General features: G+C 39.8%; 1 protein-coding gene and 1 long non-coding RNA gene across 3 annotated transcripts; both read left to right on the top strand.

Annotated features, from left to right (window-relative positions):
* The first annotated feature begins 610 nt into the window (after nucleotides 1–610).
* Nucleotides 611–10,684, top strand: LOC110904410. 2 transcript variants are annotated; one of them, XR_002572511.2, is made up of 8 exons: nucleotides 611–2,493; nucleotides 3,359–4,976; nucleotides 5,321–5,572; nucleotides 6,445–6,939; nucleotides 9,650–9,683; nucleotides 9,840–9,912; nucleotides 10,296–10,375; nucleotides 10,502–10,683. It is a non-coding gene; the product is annotated as an uncharacterized LOC110904410 (long non-coding RNA). The 2 variants fall into 2 exon arrangements; XR_002572510.2 differs by having other exon boundaries at nucleotides 612–2,493; nucleotides 10,296–10,684.
* A 579-nt stretch (nucleotides 10,685–11,263) lies between these two features.
* On the top strand, nucleotides 11,264–12,805 carry LOC110907607 (eukaryotic translation initiation factor 4 gamma-like). Its single transcript, XM_022152563.1, has 4 exons — nucleotides 11,264–11,579; nucleotides 11,647–11,802; nucleotides 12,133–12,390; nucleotides 12,456–12,805. Exons 1-4 carry the CDS (start codon nucleotides 11,264–11,266, stop codon nucleotides 12,803–12,805), a joined length of 1,080 nt encoding a protein of 359 aa, XP_022008255.1.
* Nucleotides 12,806–13,007: the final 202 nt, after the last annotated feature.

The raw sequence follows: 13,007 nt of genomic DNA, 5'->3' as shown, positions 1-13,007 counted from the left end.
TTATTTCCAAGGTTACTGTTGTTATACATGCCATACGTATCTTTTCTACAATATTTTGTTCAAATGAACATGGCCAACAAGCCGAGCATCAAAGTTAGCAATTCTTAACGATACTTGCCGTCTCTTATATTCTATCAGAATTTCCACAGTAATGTGCATTCAGGTTCAATACCACCCGACGATCATTACGAACATTTAGAAGTTCACTTCACATTTTTCATTACGGTTTGTATATACATATTCTACTCTGACGCATCCCTCTCTAGTCGAGTCATAACCTCATACTACACTTACAACCCTTTTTATACGTACCTGACGGAAGTGAATTCCATTGATTCGTTATCCATACCTTACGGTAATCGTTCCTTTCCGATTAGTGACATTGCGCGTCTATTCATCAAGCTTACCTATGAGTATAAAACTTAACAATCAAAACATTAGCTACTGAGTTCAAATGGCAATCGCCATCTGACCCGTATGACCCATTTGTCCTATCGACTATTCTTGTACGAAACGCATTTGCATAATATATTCATATATATATATAGAAGTGGTCGTGAATGCAATAACGAATGTATGAAGTTAAATCCGTTATACGGATAGAACGAAAGATTTATGTTGAAAGCAATTAACCCGATGTGACCGGGTCGTAAGCGGTATGCTTGAATCTCATTATGAGAGTATATGCCATTACCCCTTTAATTGGGTAATCGAATGTGTAAAGGAAATGAAAGTATATGAGCAAATGGAACTAAAATGTTAGTATTGTAAGCGAAATAAGTATTATGACTAACTTTCAAAATGGGAAGGGCAAGTGTTTGCAAGAAAACACTGGAACAGTGAAGCGATGAGATCGTAAGCATGTCTGAATTGAAAAGGAGTACAAACATGTACCTCGATACGTATGTATATATAAATAATAAGAATGATATATTAAGAAATGGCCATGTATTGACTCGTTATGAATAGGTCTAACACACTAATGTCTTAAGAAGAATTGAGAAAGTATTGATATATAAATGAGGTGATGTGATAAACAACATGTCTGAATGAGATCGAATGAAATGTGTAAATCACAAATTTTATAATGAGATTGGCAGTAATCATGATGCAATAAAGCTACCTAGGACGGTGAAAGAATGCTCATGAATGGAAGCTCATGTTACCAGATGGACAAGATTAACCCTGTTAAGATACGGGTTCGTGAAGGAGCAAGTCAACTCGGGTTGTTACACGTTGGCTCGTGCCAAATTAGCGAGGTTAGTAAATGGTTTAACTTGTGGATGTTAAATAGAAAGTTACATATTGAATAATACTTCTATGCGAACTGGTGGTACTGAATTGAGTGATCGTAACTGTGGAAATTCTGATAGAATATAAGAAACGACAAGTATCGATAAGAAATGCTAACCTTGATGCTCGGCTTGTTGGCCATGTTCATTTGAACAAGGCATTGTAGAAAAGATATGCATGACATAGATAACAATAGTAACCATGGAAATAATGCTTAGTCTTCATGTTAAGTACGGATAAGTAGGTGTAAAAAGGGTGATTTCGGTTGTAATAATAAGTCTTTGAATGATTGCAGTAGGCGTATGATAATATATCGACCCTTCCTATGAGCTTAAAGCTAATCAGAGGTAATGATAGTAATGGAATGTTTAGGATAGCTCATAGTGAACAAAATAAAAGATAGCATATGATGTATGAGTAGTATGAAATAAATCGATTTATTTTGATTAGTAAATGTATGAATGTAATATGGTTAAATAGGAAGCTAGAAACAAGTTGTGACCTTAGGTCTTTACGAGTAATAATTGTATACATTTGGAATAAGTTCAATAAATGAAATGCTAGTGATAGTATGTACTAGAAACTAGCAATATAAAGTGAAAGACACTAATAAGAGCTCTGGATCAGACCCTGACCTCGTGTGATTATGAAAGTAAATTACTAATTTAAGAAGATAAGGACAATGCGTACGATCATAATTATGCATGATTAAGACTTTTGCAAAGACCCCGAATGACTTATGTTGTAATGTGCCCATTGAATGAGTACAATAGAAAGGTAAGAGTAAGAACGAGAAAGGTTTCGGGGACGAAACCTTCTTTAAGGGGGGTAGACTTGTAACACCCCAAAATTCGAATTATTAAATTCGTTAGCATGTTGCCATGTTTAATAAAATGAGATACAATAACTAAGTTAATAAACCTAGTTAAATGCCTATTAGATAAGCTAAATGATGAAACTTGTGGCATTTATGATAGTAAGTTAAACTTGAGGGACTTAGAGTGCCAAACTTGGAAGTTTAATTTATTAAAACAAAAATCACACACACATCCACACAACGTGTGCGTGTGATCGAGCAGGAGAAAAGGGGAAGGGGTGTAAACCCTAACCCACATGAAATCATCAAATTGGAAAAGGATTTGAGGGTTAATTGGATGCATGAACCAAGATTTATGATCACTCAAGCATTCTTGACACCAAGTAAGTCGAATTTTGCATATTGGTGATGTTTGATTTAGTGGGTTTAGTGTAATTCGTGAATGTAATGCTAAATCTAGTATGAATGATGGTTGCTATGGCTGTGTAGACATCAAGATATGTTAAATTTTGAATATGAACATGGATTAGGCAAAACCCACTTGCATGTCAAGGAATGGCTAGAAATTTTGAGGTTTCTACATGTTAATTTGGTTGTTGTTGATGATCTTGTTATGGATAATTGATGTCACAACCATATGTTCATAGTTAGGATGAAATATTGTTATGAACTTGATTGATTGTTAATAAGCTATGTGAAGAATTAGTAGGAATCACACTTTAAAAGCTTGTACATAATGTGTTACAAATGCGAAACCCGCCAAGTGTTCGATGAAATGCCTAAGAGACCAAATTGTGAAATTATATGAAAGTTGTGGGTAAGTATGTATAGAAAGTGTTTGTAGTCGTTAGCAAAATAATATGTTAAGTGTGCTTACGGTGGAGTTCATATGAGAATTCGGATTGAATGTATGGTGTGGTAAAATTATGCATTAGGAACTTGTACCTTATGCTTCAATGGTGTGATGCTCGCCATGTATTTGATGCGCTAGATTTATGGTAATTAAAAGTGAATGCGTATGAGTGTGAAATGAATAGCTTATTGGTAAACGATAATGTTGGAGTTATGTCGTGAACGTATGTAAGATAATAACTTTGATTAAGTGAATGTTGAACAATGTGGTTGTTAGTTCATGTTTATCTATGATAAAGTTCGACTATTAAGAGTCTATGTAGTTAAAAGTTGGAAATGGATGTGATATGAATGAACATGCGGACTAACTATGATATGGGCATAATGACTTGAAAGGATAGGAATCCCAAATTGACATGGACTCAAGTATGGAAAGCTAACGGGTCAAGCGGAGGTGAGGAAGCAAGCATGAACACTAACGCTTAAGGTAAGTGATTCCGTAATCACTTCTTAGTTGTTTATGTAATGTTATATGCAATTTAATTATATGTGATAATTGAGGTCGAATAGGAATGAATTGTATGATGTCAATGGAGTATTAAACGGATTTTAGTTTTGATCCGAGCAAGGTAGGTGTGATTAAGAAATAGTAGCTAAGTAGTGGAATTGGTTACTTATGTAAGGAATTCCTTTGTTATTAAGGATAGAGCATAGTTGACTAAAATGCCCTTGATAGGTATATCGGGCAAACGACCTTAGAAGTCGTTTGGAAACGAGCTATTCGATTAGAGTAATGTCTTGGACAAGTATGAAAGCGAAGTATAGGGTTTGGTATGTCATAGTCCACTTAATGCGCAAATACCCATAACGGGTCAAAAATAAGCCTTTGAGCGAAAATGGGTTAAGAGGATGCAAGAAGTCCGAGAATTTAATCTTTTATGATAGGTGCCAATGAAATTATTAAAGTTCATATGAGATTGAGGTCAAATAAACAGATTATGTTGATAAATGCACGAACGGGTCAATTAGTTAGAAAATGATAATATGTCGAATGCACGTAAGTTAAGAATTTCCTTAATCCGGAGGTAGGATTTCAAGTTAATATGATAGAATGTGAATTTACAAGCATGTAGGAAGAAACGGGAGGTTAAACGGGTAAACGGTTTAAAAGTTATGCAAGTTTTAGTGGGTGTTTTGTATCTGCACCCGGAGTATGGAACGCCGGGTTTGGGAGTATGGAACGCCGGGCAGAAACCCAAACGCCCATGCTTCACTGTCAAACGCTGGTTCCATGTTAAAGTGAACGTCGGGGTGTTCCAAACAAGCCTAGATCACTTTCCTTGAGTTCCTTTGATGTGTGTAAAGCTCCATGTGATAGGTTTATGATCCGGAATCATCACGTAACCTTCCACCACTACCCTACATGTAAAAATGCATCAAAGTAACATGTCTCGATACAAATTTGATGCTAAAACATGTAAATATTAACCACTTAGGCGTACCAAAAGCATATGCATCAGATATGTACGTATGTATGTAGGTATAAATATGATTGTATGTAGATATGTAGGTGCGTATGATCAGACGTATAGATATATGAATGCACGAAGTAGGATTTATCGTCTATGAAAAGAATGGGACAGGTATGCATGTATACATGGTTTCAATACGTTTGAGTATGGACATTACTAATGATGTGCTTGAGATTGAAATGTAATGCAGGAATGAGAACGTCAGACTCTTGTAGAATTGAAGCCGAACCTTGAAGCCGAACTCGGAACAAAGGAATCCGAGAGGATAGTCGAATGAATCAAAGTTTATGTTGTCGAATGTTATATGATTTTTTTTAATTTGTATCAGATTATTGTTGTATGACGTTGTCAATGACTAATGGTTAAGTTGTATGTGGCGTCCACAGGTACTACACGGATTTCTTCTGCTGCTAAGGAAGTGAAGCGGACGTAGATCGAGTCAAGAGCAAGGATTGTACGGATAGATCGGTCACATAGTTGAAGTATATAATGTCTAGAAATCTAAATTTTAGTATGAATGTTGTGAATTCTTTTATAGAACGTTTAACATTTTTAGAATTTGGAACCTTCGTGAAAGTAATGTCGTTAATAAGGAAAGAAATTTTAAAGCTCTTTTTTCCGCTGCGCCATTTTTAAGGTTAAACGTGTTAGGGTGTAACAAGATAATAGAGAAACCAAATGATCAGTGAATGTGATGTTGTTGTGATCTGATTGGACTATTTAGAGGTGTTGGCCTCATCATCGTTCCCAAACACGTGTCACTCATACTTTTTTTCTTTCTTCTAAACCTAATCCACAAACACATATTGACATATTGTTTTCTCAGAGACAGAGAGAGAGGTTGAGATTGACGACCGTGGTGGTATCCGGCCGATGACAGAGGCTTCTAGGGTTTCGAGGAGTGTCAGACGCTTCAGAGGAGATGGATTAACGTTGGAGGAACAAAGATGGCGGACCTACCGGCGGCGACGAAGATGGCAGCGGTATGGACTTTTCGATGCTCGGCGAGAAGCTTATCTGTTCAGTCTGTTCCGCAAGATCTCTCGGTTTTCTTCCGTCGAATTCTGATCGTCCTGAGGTAACTTAATCATATTGTTATGTTAATTGAGTCTGTTTCGATCTAACTAGCTCAGTGTAATAACAGTCCATGATGATTATCAGTGAAAATGTACGCATGTTTAACTGTTAGGCTTAATATGTAACTTAACTATATGATTTTTGTTAGTGAGTTGTTTGATTAAAGTTATACACGCTCTGATATGCAACTGGGTGACTCAGATAGATTGTGTAAAGCTTCATCATTGTGTAATTAGGTTTTGTCGGTATTTAATTGGAATTTTGGGGGTAAGGCCGTGGGGTATGGTGGGGCGGGGGTTGGGACTTGGGTTGGGCATTTGGTGACACGTGTCCGCGGAGCCAGCCCACTGCCGGGTTACGTGTCCGCGGGATATGGCGGGGCGTGGGTTGGGCTTGGGTTGGGTGAACCACGTGGCATAAATGGTTTTTTAAAACAATTTAAAACAAACACCCGCCTGACGTGGCGAGGTGAGCAAATCAGAGTCCGCCAGCTCGCTTGGCCAAACCGCCCCACGCCCGGCTTGAAACCCAAGCCCCAAGGGCCACGCCCCAAACCCAAGCCCACCCGGGGTGGTGACTTGGGCGTTTTACCCCAACCCACGCCAAAAGTCCCGCGCTGTACCCCACGGCCTAAGGGGATTGGGCATTGGTAGCTTCTAACAGGAACTGTGTATGTTGTGGTTTTAACTTTTAACAATCTCTTCTTTAAGCGAAGCTCCACAAAGGAGAAATATTACCGAGTGCTCAAAGGCTATATAAACACGGTTTTGATTTGTATTTAAAATTAATAACAATTGTAGTTGATCAAATGTATTTACTCAAGCAAAGATCATGCAGATTATCACTAAAATATGTGTTATAATTATGTTACAGGTCCCGGAGCGGTCTGCAGCTGCAACAACTATAAGTCGTGCGCCTGCTTCAGTCCCTCCGCATCGAAGGCATAATATAATCTCTTCGAGCGATGAAGAGCTTAGTTCTATATATGGAAGTGAGCCTTCTAATTAATCACTGGAAGAACTTGAGGAAGAATCCTGTCGTTCCGTTGTGATTGTATCGGCGGCAAGTTCTTAGGACATGTGTTCAGCTATAATCTTAGAACTGGGGATACGTATGAAACGATTGCACAAGAGAGGTATGCTAAATTGACAACTGAAGACTGGATTCAGAGGTTTAATAGTTATGATTCTCATAGATTACTTGATACGGCTAATGTTAATGTGACGGTTAATTGTTCGTGTGGAAATCGTAAGATTTCAAAGGATTATGGTTTGTTTTTGACTCATCCTCTTCGTCCGGGGGAGAATCTGGAGTCGATTTCATATGCAGCGAATCTTAGTTCAGACTTAATTCGGAGTTATAATCCAGGTATCAATTTTAGCCAAGGAAGTGGTTTGATATTGAAGAAACACTGATCTAATTAGGGACTTAATTGAGATTGGTTTATGTTTCTATCATAGTGGTTAATCTTCTTATGGATATTTGAGCTCCGACTTGGTAATCGATCCTGCAAAACAGAACACCGTTACTCGTTAAGAGGGGAATGTGGGGGTTTCCCTCTTAACCAGGCTCCGGCGTGAGAATAAGCGACTGCTTTGAGAGTAATTAAGTGCTAAGAGTGAGAGTAGAGGGAATAGACTGTTTAACCTGTGGGATGAGGTCTCTATTTATAGCCGGAGAGGTGTAAGGGGTTATGGGCTGATGGGCCTTGGGCCGGAAACGGACAACATAACGGATATGCTCTTTGTCTCACTGGCGTCGACCGCTTAGTGGCTTCTAGACGTCCCTCGGTGCTGGCGCACCTTGATTGGAGCCACGTGTCACTGCTGTCGGCCTTGTTGTCCTTCTGTCGTCAGCAGACAAGTGGAGATCGTGGGACAGTTGTCTCCGTCCTCTGATTGGTGCCACGTAGGCGTCCTTGTGTACTTCTCATCAGACGATCGTGGCGCACGATTGACCAGAGCCTGCTGGACGCTCATTGGCTCCTTTTACTGCCACTTGTACCTTATGTACCACTGTAGGTAGCCGTGCGCTTCCCTACTGTGTGGTTCTTGTTGGACAGAAAACTAACCCGCGCGGGGTTAGTATGCTCATTGGTTCCATTGTTTTATGCTAAGTGCTGATATCTGAGCCTCTTGTGGGCCCTGCCTCGAGCGGGATAGACTACAACGTGGTGTAGGTCGCGCGTGGATATTATTAATAAGTTTTCTGAAATAAGGAGTATGGTCTCACGCGCAACCTGGGCGGAGGTTTGCGCGACTTTTTGGGACCATACCCCTTCAGATATATATTCTGGGGCGAGGTGAATATTTAGCTTGAGTTTATGATAAAGTGGAATAGAATAAAATCATAGATGAATGTGCATTGAATGGTAGGGTTGTCATCTTAGTTTAAAAAGCGCGCCTAGGCTCAACACCTCAGCGCCGTATGCAACATGAGGTGAAGTTTTATAGAAAGCGCAGAGGCGCGGTTTTTTTTTTTTTTTTGTGAAAAATCGGCTTTGAGGTGTGTGCCTCATGTACATGCCATATTTTTGTGCAGCGGATTGTGGTACATCATGCTTTTTTTTAGGTTGGGAATAGATAATGGAAAAATATATAATCTCCTTGTGCCTCGTATACGAAAAGCTTGCCACTTTTTCGCCTTGCCCCTCGGTTTTAGACTTTGTCGCTTTGTGCACTTCACACGGTTTAAAACCAAGGATGTCATAAAAAAAATTCCCAAAAATTTTCATGATGAAGCACCATGGATATGAATTTACATGCAAATTGATAATAATGTGATGTTTGATATACATCCCATGGCAAGGTTAGTAGTCTGAAGTTTGAACTGGACTTTAAGCACACCCGGTTCAGCTGTTTTTGAAGAAAAATTCAGGACGAATTGCTTACTACAGTTTTGGACCGGCTGGTTTTCATGTTTCGATTATGACGGTTTTGTATTAATAATAAAAGTAGACAAAAGATCAAATACAAATAATCTTAACATACTAAACATACAAATTGAAGGAAAACCCAAAAAGACAAGGTGGCATTTTTGTAATTACCACCAACTATCAAAGTTACAACCAAAAATACCTAAAAAAACACAATTTTTTTTAACATTTTTTTATTAAAAAATCGCTACATTTCGTTAGCAAAAAAAAAAGGTAGCGATTTTTAGCATTTTAGCTTGGGTGGGGGGGGGGGGGGGTTAGGTTTTTTTTAGGTTTTTGGGGGTGGGGGGTAGGTTTTTTTTAGGTTTTTGGGGGTGGGGCGTGGGGGGGGGGGGGTTAGGTTTTTTTAGGTTTTTGGGGGTGGGGGGGGGGGTTAGGTTTTTTTAGGTTTTTGGGGGGTGGGGGGTTTAGGTTTTTTTTTGGGGGTGGGGGGAGTGGTTAGGTTTTTTTAGGTATATTTGTAGAGTAACTTTGATAGTTATTGATAATTACAAAAATGTCACCTTGTCTTTTTGAGTTTTCCTTCAATTTGTATGTTTAGTATGTTAAGATTATTTGTACAAGAACTTTACCCAATAAAAGTAACTATACATTATTTTTTTAGAAGTTTAAGTAAATACAACAATACTTTAAAGGTAACCAACTTCCCTCATAGTTTTTTGAACAACAATAACTTTTTTATACGTTAATATTTAAAAAACAATACACTTTAAAAACGAGCATTTTATTCTCTTTAATTTGAGTATGGTACTTTTGGTTAACAGTTCGGTTCGGTTTATAAACCGGGTTGGGACAAAAACCGGCTACAAACCGCCGGGTCGAATCGGATTGAAACTGATTTTCCAAAAACTGGTTTTTTTTATAACCTGGTTCGGTTTTTGTTTTTGTCAAATCGATTTTTTTTGCCCACCTCTTGCTATATATATATATTTTTAATTTAACAAAAAATAACATGTTACGTGCTTGACATAACTTTAAATTTCTAAAGTAAGAAAATAAAATTATATAATTGTTAAGCTCTCAGTACAATTTACAAAACTTAAATCGTTAACCTCGGATTGTATATATTTTTCAGTTTGGTCAGTTTGTATTGTCATCAAAGTGGATGTGTTGTAATGCTTTGTTTTTATTGGCATTTTGCAGATGAAAATGGAAATTATCCACCCTTTAAAACCAGGTATATTCTTTCACTTGAATGCCATGTTATTTTCTGTGCTTCTTTTGTTTTCTTTAGTTTTTTTTAATAAATGGTTGATTTTTATGCGACAATATTTTAAAGAAAACACAGATGTGAATAGTCTTACTTATCAAACCAAAAATGGGATTTATGCAGAGGGATTTTGACTGGCAAGTGTAATTATTTCAGGGGTCATGACTACATGTATTTGGTGAGAATAATGAATATGGTAAGAAGAGGACTTAAACTCTGATTTTGGGTTTTATCTACTTGCTGAATAAGGCATACCACACACGACAATCTTTTTGGTTTAGATTAGATCTATGATGTATATTTTTCTTCACATTTAACTACAACTAAGTAACAAACCATGGTTGTCGCTAAAATGGAATCATAGCGCTTTTTGCACTTTGTTCCCACTCACTTGATGTTACAAAAGTTGGTGTTTTTTAGCATTTTTATTACTCTTTTTAAAAATTTATAGTGTTTATTTATGACAGGATATAAAGAAATGGTAGTTGATCTTATGAAAAAATGTCAACAGCGAACATATATGTGCAGAAAGAAAATGTTATAAGAATTAAACTTATGTGTGATTACATGGTTATGCAGAAACGATGACATGTATGATGGCGAGTACTTTGTAGACAAAATGCATTGGGTGAAACTGAAACGGGTCAAACTGGTTGAAGGTTGTCAGTATGTCATTAATTTGTTGTACCCAACCCGAACCTACCCATTACTTGACCCGTCTACTGTGCCACCACTACTTCTTCGTAGAAAATGCCAGTTGATCTGTGATTTTTGTTCTGCAACAGGTCCAACATTTTAAAACTAAAGGTGGCATTGCATTGAACAACAACTTTGAGAGAATGAGGTTACATGTATGCTTTCTAACTATCCATCCATCATCAGACCTTCAAATCGCTCCACCGATCTTTGTTTTAGTCTGACATGATGGTTTTTGTTGCTGTATTTGAATTAACCATGTGGTCGACTTGATTCGCCACATGGTAAAGTTTTGAAGCTGTTATAGCACGATGGGTATATATAATCAAAGGGAGGTGAGAGGTTCTCACTTCTCTTCGTTGCTTTGTTATTTTCTCTCAAACGTCTTCTTTGAATCTTCAAACTTGTTCTTCATATCTTCAAGATTTCTTCAAATCTTCCAAGTTTTTTCCAGAATTTCTTCCGATATGAGTGAAGAACATCAAGAAGTTGCTGTTACTGAGGAAGGACCAGTTCCTGTCCTCAGATGGGACCTAGGGCTCTTCGAACAAATCGTTCGGAGCTTCCGATTCCCACCAGAGTGGGATGCCCGGTATCCGGCTCAGGGCCAGACCGCGGCTGATGCCCCACCTGGATACATTACCCTATATGAAGATTTCTTTCTTCAGGGTAATTTCAGATTGCCGGCTACAAACTTCATGGGCCACATTCTTCATCATTACAACTTTCATCTATCGCAGATGAGCCCACCTGGGATGGTTAGGGTTCGTCACTTCGAGTTCTTGTGCCATTCTCATGGCATTGAGCCATCTGTGGATAAGTTTCGGGCCTTCTACTAGTTGCAGAGGACGATGGGTTTCTTCTCCTTTGCAAGCCGTGGTGCGGCGAAGAAGATTCTGCTAAACCCCCCGAAGAGTTTCCATGACTGGAAACCTAAGTTCTTCTTCATCCGTGAAGAGGTTTTGCCGATTGCCATGCCCTTTAGGGATTGGACTGAGGCAATACCGAAGGAAGACCTTCCAATTCCGAAAACTGCCCGGTGGTATCAGCAATTGAACCCAACCCCAAATCGGGTGTTTGGGGAAAACGTTTTAGTAGCGGCTAAGATGAGTGACCAGTGGTCACCCAACAGCAGGGAGGTTCCGGTGTTGAAGATCGGCGATCAAGGTCAGTTATCTCCATTTTTTTTTGTAGTTCTTTGCTTCAATTGTTACTTACTTACATTCATGTTTAGAGGCGCAACTCTATCAAGCTGCCTTTTCCACATTTGGTGGTTCCATGGGCGTGCGCCCAATGCGCGATGACGAGGAGAGCTGGTATGACCAGATCAAGGCCAACTTCATGTATCCGGTTGATGGTGCCTTTGCTTCGCCGCCAACCACGACTGAAGGTGCGCAATTTCCTAAACCTCGTCCTTTGCGCTCTGTGACTTCTGCTGGGAAAGAGATTCTCTATCTTTCCAGCGAGGAGTCAGTAGGGTCTTCCAGCGGCAAGCTAAGTTCGTGGTCTAACATCTTTGCAGGTGTGTTGCGCGACCTGGGGATTGACCCAGAAGAGAAGAAGAAGAAACCCTCGAAGAAGAAGAAGACGAAGGTAAATGCTGAAGTGACCAGCAAGGGGACTGGCCCTAGTCGTGCAACCGCTGCTGCTGATAAAGATACTCTTCGCCTCCGACAAAGTGACTTAGACGATTTTGTTATAGTCAGTGACTCACTTGAAGGCTTACCGCGCACAGCTAAAACAAAAACTGGAGCGGGCGGCTCAAAAAGCTCTGGGAGCGCGGGTTCTCGTAACCCTGATGCTGGCGCGACCCCATCTATGCCTGAAGACGATGAGGCTGAAGAAGAAGATGCTGCTGCCCAGTTGATTGGCAGGAAAAGGGGTAGAAGCGAGGCCACGACTTCCGCGGCTACTGCTGTTGTGATTCCCGTGGTTGGGAAAACGAGCAACCTGCGCTCGTTGTATAGGTTTTCTCCTGGTATGTTTCTTGCTTCTCATTAATTTTTACCTTCCTTGCTTAATGTACTTGCATTATTTTCACAGAGATCAAGAAGAAGACCCCTGAGAAGGGTGTCAAGTTCAGTGAGCCAGGGGTGAAAAGGCCGAAGATTACCATCAAGTCTTCTGATACTGCTGCTCAGGACGCTGCGAAGGCTGCCGAGGCGCAGCGAAAGGCAGAGGAGAATCAGAAGAGAGAAGAAGAAAGGAAAAAGAAAGTTGAGGAGGAGAAGAGGAGGAAGGATGGAGAAGAGAGGAAGAAGAAGGCGGAGGAGGAGAAGAGGAGGAAGGATGAAGAAGAGAGGAAGAAGAAGGCGGAGGAGGAGAAGGCAGCCGAAGAGGCGAAGAAAAAGGCCTTGGAGAAGGAGTTGGCACAGAAGAAGGCTATGGATTAGCCTGCCAATGTTCAGGGGCCTGAGGTCGCCCAACCTACCCACTCCGCGCATGTCGAGACCCATGATCGATCCAAGATCACTACTTCTAAGGGGTCGGGTCGGTTTACTTCTAGCGGCGCGAGCTCTGGTGGAGCTGGGGGTTATAACCCAAACGTGATTGGGGCGAAGGACACTGTCGGTGACCTATATTACAAAACTTATA

The sequence above is a fragment of the Helianthus annuus genome, chromosome 2 (assembly GCF_002127325.2).
Source record: "Helianthus annuus cultivar XRQ/B chromosome 2, HanXRQr2.0-SUNRISE, whole genome shotgun sequence".
In the NCBI taxonomy this organism is placed as follows: Eukaryota; Viridiplantae; Streptophyta; class Magnoliopsida; order Asterales; family Asteraceae; genus Helianthus; species Helianthus annuus.
Note: the sequence above shows the minus strand (reverse complement) of the source record. Positions and strands in the feature narration are given on the sequence as shown.

Excerpts from the sequence above, each read along its gene's own strand:
- LOC110907607 (XM_022152563.1), top strand. The coding sequence starts at position 11,264 with ATGGGTTTCTTCTCCTTTGCAAGCCGTGGTGCGGCGAAGAAGATTCTG. Across the intron at positions 11,803-12,132 it reads GCCGCCAACCACGACTGAAG|GCTTACCGCGCACAGCTAAA; the intron begins GTGCGCAATTTC and ends ACTCACTTGAAG. Across the intron at positions 12,391-12,455 it reads GTTGTATAGGTTTTCTCCTG|AGATCAAGAAGAAGACCCCT; the intron begins GTATGTTTCTTG and ends TTATTTTCACAG.